Below are 15,534 nucleotides of genomic sequence, written 5' to 3'. Positions count from 1 at the left end.
ATGCGCCGTCAGGAGCGACGAGACCGGCGAACATGCCTTCGTTCAGCAGCCCAGAGAGCGGGACGAGCTTTTATTACCGTCAACCGGGGGTGGCTTCTCCGCAGAAGCAGGTATCTTTTGCGCCAAACCAGAATAGAGGAGGATAGGATGCGTCGGAGCTGGGGTTTCGTTTCGGGATCAACATGACCTGATTATTGTAATGTGGTGCATTTAGATGTCTGAATGTTGTAACATAAGCACACCCGCTGCTCTTGTACATTGCCGCCTGAGCATCCATCTCCGCTGGATGCCGCCTCTTTGTATACGGCCACCTTGGTGGTATGACCGTACACCGAGAGTGTTGGTTCATGCTTAAAGCTCCTGTCTCTCGGCCTTTCGGTTCTTGATATCCAACAACTCTACGTCGAACTTGAGGGTCGCCTTGCCGGGAATCACACCGCCGGCACCGTGGTCACCTGCTCAATCCGTAAGCATTCCAGTAAGAAGAGCATAATATCAGCCAGCCATTCATCGAGCAGGACAGAGCCATGGAAAGAGACGAGACTGCGATCGTTCGGAAGAGAAGGAGAGGGATCCTGATCGTGCTGGGAGAAGAAGAGAGGGAATATGACTTGCCGTATGCCAGATTGGAAGGAATGGTCAGGATCCTCTTCTCCCCGACACACATGTCCAGGAGACCTGTTTGTTTCGGTGATCGTGATCGCGGGTTGTCGTGCAAGAAAGGACAGGTTAGTAAGCGTAAATTCCGCATGAGCATCGAGGAGTCTAGAGGTGGGGCTTACCTTGCTCCCATCCTTGGATCACTTGACCTTTACCGACTATACAAGAAGAATCAAGATCATCACGTTCAGCCAGAATCCCTCAAGCGGGATCAAGAGGAACCGATGATGGCTCACTGGTAAACTCGAACGGCCGGTTTCGCGTCCTGGAGCTATCAAACTCCTTGCCGTTGTCGGCCAAGGTTCCGGTGTAGCTATGACCAAGACGACAGTATGGTCAATACTTGAGCACCAACGATCACATTGGAGATGACCGGAGAGACTCACTGCATGCTCAATTTATCGCCATTCTTGCTCTGCAAGGGACAATCGACGGGCTTGTAGGTCGTCTCGACCTGGAGACCGGTAGCGTATACGGCGCTGACGGCGGTGAGGAGGGTGGTGATAACGGCAAAGACCTTCATATCGGTATCAAATTCCAAGATGTGACTGTTGGGGTGAATGGAGTGACAGGGAGATGTGTGAGTAATGTGAGATGAGATGGCGAAGGTGAAGGTGAGGATGATGATCGATGTTGATGTCGTGGAGCACGGCATGGCAGCGATGCAACGCCCATGTCCGAGCATCGAATCTGCTTCCGTGATCATTCCCCCTTTCGGATGCAAAACACTTACGTAATCAACTTCAAAGCTCGAACTTGCGCAATTCAAAGCAACCTTCTTGCTTCAAAAGTCGAACATCTCGTCCAAAACTTGACATTCCCTCTTCATAATCATATACAACACAAACACCTATACACACACATCATGCCACCCAAGCTTGGAGGTATCGGTTCAGGATTCGCTCGACCCGCAGCTCCGGGAACGGCGGCACCTAGCAATGCCGCAGCTGGACCTAGCACTGGTGCAGGTGCGGGCGCAGGTACGAGTGGCACAACAGGAGGTGCTGGTGCCGGAGCTCCCGCTGCACCTAAACCGAAGATGAAGTTCAAGCCAATTCTACAACCCACCAAGAAGGTCAAGGCCGAGTGAGTCCGAGCACGAGACTATGTGGCCGATCAAATCTTCGATGCTGAGCTAGACCGGGTGTCTCTTCTGCTTTGCAGACCCGCTGCCGAGGCTGTGGTCAAGACAGTAAATACTCTCTCCCATCCGGCTTGTCCTATTCAGAAATGTGGCTGACCGATAATTTGTCTACCCATCGATGATCTTAGGAAGCACCAGGAGCAAGAGGCTCACGGGATGGGACCCGAGGACGGGGTCGAGGTCGAGGTCGCGGAGCGGGTCAGGCTGCACCCTCTACCCGACCTGGACAGGAGATGGTCGCGAGTGGACCTTTTGCTATGCCGAGTATGAGTGAGTCTTTGCGGGTCCCTGATTTTGCTCCTTCTCGTTACGCCGGATTTTCAGGCTGACATGTAGTTCACTGCCAATGTTACGTTGAATTATATTACCAGGTACCGGCCGACCCCGAGTAGCCGCCTCCGGACCCGACCCGATGGCCGCCATGCACGCCAATGCAGACCGTAAACCGACTTTCACGGCCCAAGGGGAATCCTATAGTGACGACGAGAACGACAACATCATCGACCTCGAGGTCGTCCCAGAACAATCCGGGGAAAGCGCTCCGACGGGTCTGATTCGACATCGGAGTATCGCTGCGGCTCTGAAGGAGAAGGAAGGGAGGGGGAAAAAGAAGTCGGTCAAGGCCGAGCCTGGATCTGGTCAGGCGGATGAGCAAGGCGGGTCGAGCGGGGTGAGGCTGAGGGATCAACCGGTCGTCGTCAAGGAAGAACCCGCTTCCCCGGAAAAACAAGCTCGAGAACTGCCCCCTACAGGCGGACGTGGGAGGGACAAGGGGAAAGGACCTGCAGCTGTTGGGAGGACGGATGACAGGTTGACAGACGCGGATATGGACATGGACGTTGATATCAATGGGAACAGGATCGACCAGGTCGTAGAAGCGGAAAAGGAAGTGGTCGAGGCTAAACAGGCGATCGATCTGGACGAGATCGTGATCGAGGATTACGAGGAGGATATCACTGGTGATTTCGTTCACCTTGAAGGAGAGGTACGTCACAGTGATCAACAGATTGTGGTGCAAAACGGAATGCGCGGAGCTCATTAATCGAGAAACGATCTACAGGCCGATCCGAAGGACAAGCTCTATCTTCTCCAGTTCCCCGATCCTTTCCCCAAGTTCATCCCTGACCCCGCTCGATCGTTCTTGAAGGACGTCGACCTTGACGATCTGAAGCCTAAAGCTGAGTTAAGTGACGAGACGGCTGCAGCGGGATCTACAGCAACGAACAAGACGAAAAAGGGGGTCTCATTCTCCGACAAGCCTGAAGAAGCCGGAGGGGACAAGGCCGCCGAGGCTGCTGCCAAAAAGCTCGCTGCAGAAGAGGAAAAGGAGAAGAAAGCCAAGGATGCGAAACTACGGGCGTTGATGAAAAAGGAAGAGGCGAGGAAGCCGGAAGGAAGGATCGGAACGATGGTAGTGATGAAGAGTGGCAAGGTGAAGATGGTGCTCGGGGATGGGATTGTCATGGACGTGAGTATCCGCGTCCACCGTGATCAGATTTTTCGCTGCAGTGCTGACGATCCTTACCCTTCCAACGTGACGCGACGTCCTGGCAGGTCTCTCCCGGTGTTCCTACGACGTTTGTACAACAGCTCGTCCACATGGACCACCATCGGAGGAACGCGACCGTCCTAGGAGAGGTCAACAAGAACTTCGTCATGACGCCCGATATCGACAGGCTTCTGGACGAGTTGAGGATGCACGATGGGATCATCCCCGGGGAAGAACCGAAAGTCAAGAACGAGCCGGGGATCGTCCTGCAGTGATGGGGTGATAGTCGAATTTTTGACATGGCATCCGAGCGTTTGTGACCTCAACAAATGAAATTATGCCAAACTACGTCCTCATGCCCTTCCCTGACCGTGCTTCAGGTACACAAAGTACAGGATAGTGTAAAAAAGTTCTTGAAGGGCAAGGTTGGGAGCTTTTTCTTCAGTGTAATAGTCGTTGAGGCTTTTGACGAAAGTACGAGATTTGGGCATCTCCATAGGGGGGCCGTTCCGCGAGACTGCGACGCAGAACTTTAACAGCGAAAATTGACAAGCAATGCAAAGGTTCGCTTGCTTACTTGGTATACCTTTGGTAACTTCGATCAGGTGACTGCACAAATCGCCACTTATACCAGACCATCTCCACTGCAGGCTCCCTTTGACCATCAAACCTTCTTGAGGATAGGTCCGCTCGTTCCTAGCTATGAGATCCAGGTCATGTCAACTCCAGAAGACCCCTTGAAGGCGCTACCATGCAGCTCACCTAGCTGATTCGGAACTACAGCCACATATCGCTTGCTCGCAATTACGATTCGTCTGCAAAGAAGGTAACATCAGAAGTCTTGAGGGATCGCTTCAAAGGATCCATAACTCACCTCGCGAACTCATCCTTGTCGGACCAGAACGGCTCATTTGCATGAAGGACCTTGCTTTGCTGCGTCAATACAACAGTCTCTGCAATATCATCAAGGTCGACAGGGTCGTTCCTAGGAAATGAAAGTTGATCAATGCACTTGTTGTACAGCTGATGTAAATTTCTCGGCCTACCAGTATTTCTCGACATAGTCTTGGGCACCGTGCTTGATGCCTGTATGGAGATGGGCTGTATGGCTCATCTTGGTGAGGCTGTGTTGATAGCTTCAGGTAGGAAGTGATGGAATCGGAAGTATGATCGATATAACAGTCTCTCTTCATGTCGTGCTCTACCAGAAAATGGATCTGATATGAGAGGGATTTTTAAAGATCGATCGTGATCGTCGGTCGTGTTGAATCTGAAACATCCGTCTTTCGCGCTAGCGTACTAGTACATGACCGGATCGTGATCAGATGCGCCATGAACACACAACAGCAAGGAGAAACGAATGTTCCCTGCACTCGAATTGATAGTAGATACAAGGGAAGAGTCGGAATACACGCCGTAAAACAGTCGAGGGATCGCAACCTCCCGCCTGACTGACTACCCTAAGCGAAAATTGAACCCTTCGTTCCAGCCGGATTTTTGTAGTCGATCGAAGAAAATGGCTATCGGTCGCCGAAATGAGATGGAGACATGGCCCTGTCCATAGAAGAAGATGGACGCCGATCTGCGTCGCCCATCGCAGCGGCGATGACGGGCGACGATGGCGTCGAGCCTCGGTGTCCGGGATACCACATTCGCCGTGAGTTGGGCGAGCCCGACGGTATCGAGTTAGAGCCTGCAGATGGCGGTCCCATGTGTCCTGCCGAGTTGTGATGAGGAAGGCCCGGATGTGACACGGACTGCGACATGTTGTGAAAAGGAGGTACGGGGGCGTCTGCCCAGCTCTGCGGCCTAGTTGGAGAGCCCGAGGTCGCATTGCCCATGGCCGCGACATTGAATGGTCCGCTGGTTTGAATCGGCGTGTTCATTCGACCGTTCGACAGACCCGCCGCTGTGGCGATGAGGTTTCCATCCGACTTGTGACTGGCAAGGCCGTATTCTCCCATACGAATAGGCCCAGCTTCCGCCTTCTTTGCATAGTACGGTCTACGTGCGTTGGCATAGTTCGAGCAATGCTTGTAAATCTCCTTAGGCGGGAGATCGAGGCTGTCCTTGAACAGTTGGCTGACGTTTTCCTCCAGCACGAATTGCAGTTCCTTGGGGACCGTATAGAACTCGTCCTGATGGTCTATGAGGGTCTTGACCGCCTGGATCGCAACGAAACTGTCGTCTCGCATCGCGTTGGTCCCTTTCGAGTACAATATACTCGGGCAAATGACGGTCGCGAGGTTTTGCACGTCCATGCGACTGCCTGTCTCTTCGTCGACATGCGAGAAAGATGCCACCCATTTGAGGAATACAAACAGGACTTCCAATGTGTCGCGATTCGTCCTCGGAAGCATTGCAACCAATAGATGGAGGCAACGAACACGCTCCTCCTCGTCAGGAAGATCTATGAACGCAGTGGCGAAACCTTTCAGCAATAGAGCAAAGTACTAGATGTAGGAAAGAATACGTACGTTGCGCCGCGCAAAATAGCTTGTGCAGACGGAAAGTCAAGAGAGGGTCGGGCAAGTCCCGCAAGAACTTCTTCAACAGAGCCGCTAGCTGGACGGGGTTGTCATCTGATAAGCTGACGGAAGAAGCATCGCGATCCAAGGCCTCGGCGACGCTGTTGAGCCGTTTGATGTTGCCATTCTTTCGGAAGATACCCTCGATCGACATGTCTGAAGCGAAATCGAGTTTAGTGAAGTGGGTCGAGCACCCGTCCTTACTGGATACCGAACTTACCCATCTGCTTCATGGCCGAAACGACATTGTCCATAAACTCTGGAACTCGTAACTGAGCATTGGTGTGACCCAGCTGAGAATCACTGCCGGTCTTCTCAACAAGGATTTCCAAGGGAACTCCAAAGACACCTGAGATTGGGCTCTCTGATCAGCACGATTGCGCATCACATACATGCTGCGCTACGGCTCACCTTTACGCTTCACGTCCTTCTTGTCCTTGCCAGGTTTGAAGATCTTGTTCCACCACTGGTTTTTCCGAATCTCGACCAGCTCAAACAGTTCCTCCATGTCGATATAATGCGCTATAGATGACTTTGTGAGAGCGATCAAGGCGAAGTGCTTCACGATTGTCGCGTCCAAAGCAGACAGCTCTGACATCAACGGTCTGCCCTCGGATACTGGCGGCGGTCGATGCTCTAGCTTGGCCTGCTCTGCTTCGACTAAAGCAGGGATATCGGCCAAGGTCACACCCTGCTCATGTTCGAATGGTGAGCTCTCTGTCTCAGATCTAGAAAGCAATTGAGGTGTCGAGGCACCCGGCGAGTTCTCGTTGGAATTGTCGCTGACGATGGCCACGTGCGTGTTGGCGCGACCGAAAGCAGGTCGGAGTATATCGACGCGAGATGGCGTATTTGCGTTGGCGTCTTCATCGGCGGGTTGCACAATAACGATCTCGTGACTGGCGCCGGACGGAGTTGCAGAGATGGGTGGTCCCTCTTCCCTGTTGCCCCCAGGCGAACTGGTCGATAGGCTGTGTAGTTGGCCGTCAATTGACTTTTGTGATTCCAAGGAACCGTCTCCTTTGGCGGTCTTTCCTGATGGACTTTCCACGATGGTCGAGCGTTGGGGCATACGAGCAGTAGCTGACAGTTTGCGGTCGAGGTTGACCGACTTGAGTCTCTTGATGTCGGTAGAATCTCGATACGAGTCATACAGCGAAGAAGTCGTCTCGGCCGTTGCAGGAAGGGCGACATTAGCTGTTGTCGAGACGGTCAGCGTGCCTTTCGCGCATAAGAGCGATCGTTCGGGACTTACCTGAAGATGCGGTGATGACTCCTGCATGTCGCAAGTGATCCCAAAGTCGTCGAAGCGCGACGTTAAGGAGAAAGGCGAATTGTTCCAGCCTAGATACGCCTTCGAATCCGGCAACACTATTACGTTGCGCATGGACCCGACAGAAGACTGCAGTGACCTCTACCGCATTTTGTGATACGACCTTGGCAGCCGTGTAAGTGAAACCATCCGGTCGAGGAAGTGCTCGCCGTTTGGGCGGCCGCGAGTCCGCATCAGGAGGAGCTTGCACATCTTCCATGATACTGGCAGCGGAGTCGCATTCCGCACACTTGAGGCAAGGAGCATGCCATCTTTCGAACAGGCCTAGTCGTATGCAATCTTCCTCGACCGTCTTGCGGCATTTCAAGCACTCGTCGAGACCACGGGGAGTTAACGGTCTGCCTTTCAGGACCGACTCGCCAACGACCTCGAGCTATATCAAGACAAGCACATTGGATCAGCAGACTGTATCAAAAGGGAAATTAGAACAACGAATAACGCACGGCCAGGCTACGATATCCGTAGGCTATCCCGCTGGTGCTTGCGGTGAAGGCAGGCGGGATATCGACGGTAGCGTCTATCTTCCGCTTTCCAGAGCCTCGCTTAGGAATAAGAGGATCACCATCATCCCTAGCCAATAAAGACAACCTGGCAAGGAGATAGTCGAGGGCCTTCAGATTCCCGTGCTCCCGTTCCAACTTCAACGAGCCCGTGAGCGCGATGCGGATCAAGATCTTCAGGTAGTGCGCTAAACCAGTGACTAGTGCCAGTAGCTCCTGAGTGACTTGTGCCTTCTGCTCAGGGGAATCTTGGGTATGCGATAGCAACGAGAAGAAATTGACCGTCTTGCGGCACAACATCTTCGCCTCGCGAGAATGAGGCATTCCTGAAATGAATACGGTCGTCAGTTGGCAGTCGAGCAGATCCAAGAGTCGGCGATCACAACTGACCCTTCGCACCCTCTTGTGCAAACTGCGCTTCCAGATCATCGATAGCGGCGAATAGGATCTCCACATGAAGGATGAACCTTTCCGCCATCAGGATCGCTTCAGCGTATTGCCCGGCGCTCACGAATCGCAACATTTCCGATATGCAAGCTGCCGAGCTCTCCTCGAAAGCGGAGAGGACGCGCCAGATCTGTTCTACTTGTCCCTCCATTCGCAACTGCTTAGCTCGCAGTGTTTCGGCGGTCTCTTTGTGCTCTTCCGGTACTCCATCCACGTCGCCCAACATGGACACTGTTGAGGGATCAGTCGAGTTGGCAGGTGTCGCTCGGAACTTTGAAGTGAGCTTGACGTTCCAGAACTGAATGTTTCAATAGAGATCCGCGTCAGTTCGATTTGCCTCGAGCTCGATTGACATCTCGACTTGCCTTATGGATCATGTAACACTCAGGATGCCAACATTCGTCCTTCTGGTTTCGGTTAATCTCCACGAACTGCTTGAGGATGGCGTTTGCGCACCCAACACATTTGGTAGCGAATCGTGTGGAATAATGGAAGTGACAGTCTAGAAAGTCATCATGCTCGTTAGGGATACGTGTCCAGTTTATGAAACCCGGATCTTCTACTCACAGACTTGATCATCGTGCTCGTAATACGAGTCCTGAGGTCCAAACACTACCGCACAAGCCGAACAAGTGAAATGTTCAACGTGAAACTTCTTGTCTGTGAAGGGTTTCATTGGGACGTTAATGCAAGTAAAAGGTGTGTCATCGAGCAGATGATTTTCGGCTTACTGCAAGCGGTAATATAGCTTCCACGAAGAGCCTTATCGCACTGCCCGCAGATCAAATCCAGGCGAGCAAAGTAATCCCGCTCGCACAAGGGGTATGAGCCGTCAGGGTCATCGACCGGAAAGAACTTCGCCGCGACGACGGTATTACAATCCTGCCACACCCAACGTTTTTAGCGCATGATCTCAACGTAACTTTGCGGACTGTCCGGACTCACCTTGCATCTAAAACAATCTAAATGATAGACCTTGCCCATCGCTCGGACAAACTGCCTCTTCACGGGTTTAGTGCAACTCCCGCAGATACTGCCACTTGGTAGCGTCCCTCCACTCCCGCCTGATCCAGCCGCCCTGGACCCTTGGTTTGCGACGGCATTGGACGTAGTCTTTGCGTCTTGTCCACCGGGCGCAACCGTCTCGGCTTTCGACGTGGACGTTTCGAACGAGGTCGCAGAAGTCGAGCTATACGTGCCCGTCGTGTTCGATGCCGTCAAAGTCCCTGATGTACTAGGCGTCATCGTGCCAGAACCGGGACCGGCGGGATTACTAGTCGCACGCTCGGATCCCCGCCGAACAGGAGGTCCCGGTGCGGTACTCGCGAAATTTCCATGCGTGTGGACGTCATAAGGTCTACCCGCATACCCCTGCTCATGTCCAGCGGTAGGCGAGAGGTTCCTCGGATTACGGGTCACTTGACCTGGTTGGACCGCCTCTACATGTCCATTCGGCGAGGTCACGTTTATGTGCGAGATCGACTGATGGCTCTGATCGGATCCTGGCGGGAGCGGGACTTGCATGTAATTCGGCATGTTACCCGAACTCGGCGTCGTCGGGCTCCTATTGGGCGATCGACGACCTTTTTTCGAAGGCGATGGAGGAGCGATCCGGAGGTTGTTAGGATTATGGTTCTGACGCTCGGTATTAGGTCCCGGGCCTGGTACACCGTACGATCTGTTCGGGCTCCTATCCCTGAGTTGCCCGTTGCCTTCCACCGGTCCGAGCCCCAATCCCTCGTTCCCTCGACCCTGTGACGCCGCAACATTCTGACCGCCGTACGACCCATAAGTGTCTTCGCCGGCCGCTGGGTACATCGTCCGACTCCTACTCCTTCCCCCATCTTCATAGCGATTCCGCTTCTCATCCCACTGTTGCGGATCTGTCGCACTCCGCTGAGGCATCCGAAGATCGCTCATCACCGCAGACAGACCTGGACTCAGATTAGGCCCAGCACTGTGGGGTGATACGGGAGGTTGGTTCAAGTAAGGATAAGGGGGTCGAGGTTGACCTTGACCTTGAGACGGGTTCGAGCCGACGATCTCTCCCGGTTGCACCTGAACCGCATGCTGGACGTATTGGAACGGGTGATGCTGGCTTGAATAAGGTCGGGTGGGGGTGCTCGGACCTGAACCTGGTGGGTAAGGGAGTGAAGGGGAAGAAGGGTGTGATGCTGGCGAGTAGGCACCATGGTCCCGATCCCGTTCCCTCAGGTCGGTCCGGGAAGACCTCGGTGACATTTGATATTGGTTCGATCTATAAGCCTGTCCACTAGCAGGCTGGGGTACGAGATTGGCATGCCCGTTACTGGAGGTGTAGTCGGGGTACCTCTTTGCGCTGGCACCATTCTGATGATTCGAGTGCGAGTTGACAGACGAGTGATGAGAGGAGTGGGACGTGCCTGAGGTCGAATCCATCCTGCGTACACGACCCTGACCGGTTTGATCGATCGGGCCCTGACTAGGGTAGGCCATGTGTTCTGGATGAAGACGACTTGATGGGTTCATCGTGGACAGAAGACCTCCAGCTCTCTACTATCGGAGTGTTGAGGAGAATAGCAGGATCCTGTCTAGGTCGCCAAAGGAGATGTCTAGCGACCCTGATCTCTCGACCCTTTGCTCCCTTCCACGAGCCGCCTTTCGACTAGATGCCCAAAGCGGAGATCGACGACCGTTGCCGCCTTCTGCCTTGCTGCAGCTACAACCTATCCGTTCACTCTGGAGAGACCGTGCAACCTCTTCGTTTTTGTTCTCAAATCCTAGTTTGATTTTCGAACCTTCGCTCGGCTGAACGGAGCGTTTGATAGATGCGTGGCCGGGACGACGATGGCCACATCAACAATAGATCCCGAAAGCCGTCCTCCAGATGTCGTCGGGTGTAGATGCTTCCTCCGAGCAAGCAGGACTATCGCGATACGTCTCTACGGTTGTCGAGAGAAGTGTCTGCAGATGATGCGACGTCGTCGTTGAGTTGTTTCAGATTTCGAATGAGAATCGATTCAAGTTGTTTGATCGAATGAAGAGTGGATGTGTCTCCGTTCTTTCTCCCCCCACCACCCTCGCCCTCGGGACCACAGCATAGCCCGGTCCTCGACCCGCTTCGCGACGAGTCTCGGCTCTGGGTAGAAGCACCTCTCCCCCCTTAATGAAACGCGTAAGGTTCGGTTGATGCGTGGGAAAGGTATCACGAGCGAAACACCACCGTTCATATCTGCAAGACATGTCGCAGGGGTCAGACCTGTACCGGCAGCAAGTAGCTGGCATACCTTTCAGGCTTGTTAGTATGATGTGTCGCAAGCTTGTACCGTTCGGCGTACAGCGTATCCGACTTGCCATCGCCCCGTCGTTCTGTATAAACATCACAACTTACAAAGGCTTTCGCGTGATTGTCACTCGTTGATCGAGGTCGATCGCAAGTCAGCTTACTTGTCAGAAATTGCCAGTGAGGAGTGACCAGGACCATGCACTTCAAAGGACGTCCACAGCAACCCTCACGTATAGCTGTCGGTGTCAGTTACTGCACTGTCTGGGGTCTGGGGAAGAGTACCGCAGGTAGCGCTCGCTAATCTCGCTTCCTACTTTTGTTCACTTGGCGCGTGATCTGACGCGTCAGATCTGAGGTTGTTGATCTTGTGCGAGTTCAGTCTGATCATGACTTGCTAACTTGCTAGCTTGCATGTATAACTTGTATAACTTGACGTTCACATCTACCATCGACAACTTTCTTGCATGACACCGCGGTATAGCACCTTTCAGCTTGAAGATATCGCCCCCTGAGAGCTATCGGACCCAGGATCCCAGGAATGCCTTCCCAGAAGCACGTCATCTGTGCGATCTGCCAGGATGAGCTTATCGGCGGATTCGACGACCTGGGCCACGCTCATACCGTAGTCAGGTTACACAAGTGTGGTGAGTGTCTCTTAGTACTATGCTCTCTCACAATTCGCTGTTAAGGATTGAAAAATCGCTCTTTGTATAGGACACATGCTCCACCGCTATTGTGCCAAGGTCTGGTACGATTCGAAGGCAGACAAACATCGTATCCCCGACTGTCCCTGCTGCCAGACGCCCATCGACGAGCGGCCCGAAAACCTCAAGATCTGCTTCTTCTCCGGTAACGATGACAGCGACTCCAAAGTCGAGCCCGTCCCTCCTCAAGAGGTCCTCAAATCCTTCAACCCTGCGACGAGGCAGATCTTGGAACTGCTAGCCATGCTGAAAGAGCTCAGGCCTAGATTGATACCGACGGATATGCACAAGTACGATCAAATGATCGACGAGGTCATGTTGGATGCTTGGCTGGGGAATCCGGAACCATCGAGGATAAGGGAGATACGGGAAAAGGTTGACAAGGTCGTGGAGAAGGTAGGAGAGATGTGGGCGGTCGAGGAGACCAAGGTGAGTCCCCGTACTGACAGACTGCAATCTACACCGTGCTGACAATCCCAATATTCGGTTTGATTGCTTGTAGCGGACCTTCGTGGAGATGGACAAGTATCACAAGAAATGGAAATACATAGCCGACAGCTTTAAAAAGACCCGTAAAGCCCGACAAACCTTTGAGAAACTGACTCAAGAACGTATCAGCCTGAGACAACAGCTCAAGGAACTCTCGAGCGCAAACAAGAAACAGACGGAGGAGACTTTCTGGCAACATGCCGTCGCTATCGAGAACGAGAGGACTTTGCACGAGGAAGAGATGACGGTACAGCGGCAGCATAGTACGGAAGAGTTGAGGAGGATCAATGCCAAATGGAAGGAGAGGAACGGGTCACTCCAGGCGCAGTTGGATAGCGTGAAAACTGAGCTGGCAGCTTTGAAAGAGTGAGCCGACATGATTCCGAGGACCGATCGACCATAACATACAGCAAGCTGAGCAGAACCTCTGTTGTGATATTGCAGAGCACACGGGCAGCAGGATTCGCGCATGAAGATGACGGTGACAAGCTTGAAACGCGAGCTAGCCTCTACGAAATCTGCTGTCAGTACCCGGTCACACTGTAGACGACCGGATCATAGCTGATGAGTGCTTCCCGAATTCTAGTTGGCTGCCTATAAGAACAGATGCAGAGAATTACAAAATGGAACCGCCCAGCCGAAACCCACCAAGATCCCCCGAAACCTCGACGAATACATGCGCTCAGATCTGGCCAGTAGACACGAAGTTAGCGATTCAGAAGGCGAGGGCCCAACGACAGATAACGAGTATAGAGGCCCTAGCGATACAGAGGGATCGGGCGCGGAAGAGAACGAGGACTCTTTCGTCATGAATCCTTATCCTCAAGATCGATCGCTCAAATCGCGGGCGAAATCGACTTCGAAGGCTTCGGAGCCTACCAGACGAGAGATCAAGGTCAGGACGAAGAGGGTGCACCGAACATCGAGTGTCTCTTCGACGACTACCACAAGGGAGATCGGTGAGACGATCGACGATGACAGGGTCACCCTAGTCCGCACGTCTCAGACCTGGCGAGAATCGGTCGAGGTGGAAGGGAACGACAGAACAAAAGAGGGAGCAGCGCGAAACGAGCGAAAAGGCGGATCTCAGAGCTGGAGGCAATTTGACAGGGCACAGACGGTCTCTTCCTCTTCCCTCAAGTTTGCAGAGCTAGAAAAGAAGAGACCGACGACGACTATCACAGAATCGGAGAAGAGAACCCTACCAGCGATGACTATGGACCTAGATGACCCGTTCGTCAGTAGTCAACCAGCGATGGCAGGTCCGTCCGTCCCGCTTGCGAGCGGACCTAGGTTCCAGGTGGGCGGGAGCAGGTTAGAGAAGAAGAGGTCGGCAGACGTTTTCCTGGAAGATTCTGGCCCTGCCAATAGGGCTCACGGCGAGAAGAGACGGATCCGCGCAGTACCTCCAAAGCGTTGAAAACGCCGGCGAGGCCATGCGGGCTTTCGAATCGAGAGAAGATCTTCGACGCAATCCGACTTGGAGGAGAACAGTTCTAGCGATATCAATCGAATTGCTTTCGTCACGAGATAGAACTTTCACGACTTTGATGATGAATAGCTTGTGTTCGAACGATATACCGGGATAAGCACGGTGAAGCGCCTCACGGACAATGCACCAGAAATGACCTAGATAGATTGCTGTACCTAGCTCAAGCGATACCAGACAGTAAAGTCGATTGACAGGAGAGTATCTGTCGGTTCCAGCATCATTGCTTTCGTCTTCATCCCTTTGTTTCTCCATACAGTCCTCAACACCGGCTTGCCCGACCAGCTGTGCCTGATGACCCCATACAGAGAGATATGTGATGAACACGTATCAAGACTTTGTGTATTTGGAAGCAAGACATCAAGGTGCATCCTGGTGTCGGGGCACAAAATGACTTTCAGGGGGAAATTGCATAGGTAGCTCACGGGATGTGAAGCGCAAGTCAAAGCTTTTGCTTCTGCTCTGTAGATCTGTACACTAAGTGACCGAAACCGAAAGGCATAGCCCGGTCAGGAGCGTCTTAACTTTCACGACGGTCCTGGATGTGAAGCGCTCAGGGAGGGCAATCCTCTTTACAGATGTCTGGCTTTCCACATGATTGTACGATTGAGACGGTTGGCGCATGACGCTGCAACGTCTTGTATGAGGGGCGACATGCATCGGTGTCGACCCTTTGCTGTGGCGCTGTGGCACAATGCGGGTGTCGTTGGCGGACAATATCCATCACCTGGTGGCCAGCGTCTCCTTCGCACATAACAGCCATTGTCGATGAAAGACCATGTGATGCGCCCTCGACGGCGACTTGTGACCGGTACACTGCGTACACTGCCTCGAGCATTGAATTCGACGATCGACGATCCGCAGCCCCCACATCTGCGTTTTGCCACGGACATTGACCGCTCCTCGCTGTGCAGCTTCGGCAACCATCTCTCGCCTCCCGGCTTGGCGTTGAGTTACGTAACTACTACGCCACGGCTAGATCTGCTTCCGGTCGTTGTCTCCCGTCGGAGCAAGGCGACCGAGCACAGCTGATCGCCTTCGGGCAATACGACATCCAGGTTGAAGAGACTGCGAACTGGGCAACTGGGCGAAAACTTGATCCTGTGTATATATATATATTCCTTAGGACCTGCAACGGCAACGAACGCCATCGATCTAGAACCTGAAAGCGACTTCTACGGTATACCAACCCCTTGAAACCTCTGATTGCATACGTGAGTAACTCCTTTCATTCCTCGCGTTTGTGACATCAGGCTTACCAGACTCGACCTTGATAACCTCGCGCAGCCTCTTTCACAACTACAACGAACCCAGCCAGGCTATCTGATTATCAACCCAGCAGAGAAAGAACTACTCAATGACCATGTTCGGAAAGGAGAAACAGCCTCAGTACTACCCGTACGTCAGATGAGTGCAAGGCCTCCAACAAGTCGTAAAACGGCTTATGACTGACGTCTTTCTCGCTTTCGACTGATAGGCCCCAGCC

At 53.1% G+C, this 15,534-nt stretch overlaps 4 protein-coding genes across 4 annotated transcripts; 2 read left to right on the top strand and 2 right to left on the bottom strand.

The window, feature by feature from the left end:
• Positions 1–168: 168 nt before the first annotated feature.
• Positions 169–1,243, bottom strand: HD553DRAFT_316124 (uncharacterized protein). The gene is made up of 5 exons (XM_046180574.1): positions 1,047–1,243; positions 897–973; positions 783–818; positions 616–678; positions 169–455 (listed from the first exon to the last, which is right to left on the bottom strand). The coding sequence occupies exons 1-5, from the start codon at positions 1,181–1,183 to the stop codon at positions 352–354; spliced, it is 417 nt and encodes a 138-aa protein (XP_046034549.1). The 5' UTR covers positions 1,184–1,243; the 3' UTR covers positions 169–351.
• A 258-nt stretch (positions 1,244–1,501) lies between these two features.
• Positions 1,502–4,007, top strand: HD553DRAFT_336620 (RNA polymerase III RPC4-domain-containing protein). Its single transcript, XM_046182244.1, has 7 exons — positions 1,502–1,746; positions 1,825–1,852; positions 1,933–2,074; positions 2,176–2,789; positions 2,865–3,272; positions 3,359–3,810; positions 3,871–4,007. The coding sequence occupies exons 1-6, from the start codon at positions 1,526–1,528 to the stop codon at positions 3,566–3,568; spliced, it is 1,623 nt and encodes a 540-aa protein (XP_046034548.1). The 5' UTR covers positions 1,502–1,525; the 3' UTR covers positions 3,569–3,810; positions 3,871–4,007.
• An 806-nt stretch (positions 4,008–4,813) lies between these two features.
• On the bottom strand, positions 4,814–9,346 carry HD553DRAFT_275438 (uncharacterized protein; the record flags this gene model as incomplete). The annotated part of the gene is made up of 11 exons (XM_046177904.1): positions 4,814–5,703; positions 5,771–5,977; positions 6,042–6,170; positions 6,233–7,018; positions 7,077–7,527; positions 7,598–7,980; positions 8,045–8,399; positions 8,455–8,603; positions 8,669–8,761; positions 8,833–8,983; positions 9,047–9,346. 11 exons carry the CDS (start codon positions 9,344–9,346, stop codon positions 4,814–4,816), a joined length of 3,894 nt encoding a protein of 1,297 aa, XP_046034547.1.
• A 2,439-nt stretch (positions 9,347–11,785) lies between these two features.
• HD553DRAFT_351767 (uncharacterized protein) lies at positions 11,786–14,439 on the top strand. The gene is made up of 5 exons (XM_046183644.1): positions 11,786–12,010; positions 12,081–12,499; positions 12,573–12,925; positions 13,004–13,082; positions 13,146–14,439. The coding sequence occupies exons 1-5, from the start codon at positions 11,905–11,907 to the stop codon at positions 13,977–13,979; spliced, it is 1,791 nt and encodes a 596-aa protein (XP_046034546.1). The 5' UTR covers positions 11,786–11,904; the 3' UTR covers positions 13,980–14,439.
• The last annotated feature ends 1,095 nt before the right edge of the window (positions 14,440–15,534 follow it).

This window comes from Filobasidium floriforme (genome assembly GCF_021052385.1).
Source record: "Filobasidium floriforme strain CBS 6241 chromosome Unknown HD553scaffold_19, whole genome shotgun sequence".
Classification (NCBI taxonomy): Eukaryota; Fungi; Basidiomycota; class Tremellomycetes; order Filobasidiales; family Filobasidiaceae; genus Filobasidium; species Filobasidium floriforme.
Note: the sequence above shows the minus strand (reverse complement) of the source record. Positions and strands in the feature narration are given on the sequence as shown.

Bases quoted from the DNA above. Each gene is read 5' to 3' on its own strand.
- HD553DRAFT_316124 (XM_046180574.1), bottom strand. From the start codon at position 1,183: ATGAAGGTCTTTGCCGTTATCACCACCCTCCTCACCGCCGTCAGCGCC. The intron at 819-896 runs GTGAGCCATCAT...CTTCTTGTATAG, and splicing joins CCGGCCGTTCGAGTTTACCA to TCGGTAAAGGTCAAGTGATC. The intron at 456-615 runs GCAAGTCATATT...CGGATTGAGCAG, and splicing joins TCCTTCCAATCTGGCATACG to GTGACCACGGTGCCGGCGGT.
- HD553DRAFT_336620 (XM_046182244.1), top strand. From the start codon at position 1,526: ATGCCACCCAAGCTTGGAGGTATCGGTTCAGGATTCGCTCGACCCGCA. The intron at 2,790-2,864 runs GTACGTCACAGT...AACGATCTACAG, and splicing joins TCGTTCACCTTGAAGGAGAG to GCCGATCCGAAGGACAAGCT. The intron at 3,273-3,358 runs GTGAGTATCCGC...ACGTCCTGGCAG, and splicing joins GGGATGGGATTGTCATGGAC to GTCTCTCCCGGTGTTCCTAC.
- HD553DRAFT_351767 (XM_046183644.1), top strand. From the start codon at position 11,905: ATGCCTTCCCAGAAGCACGTCATCTGTGCGATCTGCCAGGATGAGCTT. The intron at 12,926-13,003 runs GTGAGCCGACAT...GTGATATTGCAG, and splicing joins GAGCTGGCAGCTTTGAAAGA to AGCACACGGGCAGCAGGATT. The intron at 13,083-13,145 runs GTCAGTACCCGG...CCCGAATTCTAG, and splicing joins TAGCCTCTACGAAATCTGCT to TTGGCTGCCTATAAGAACAG.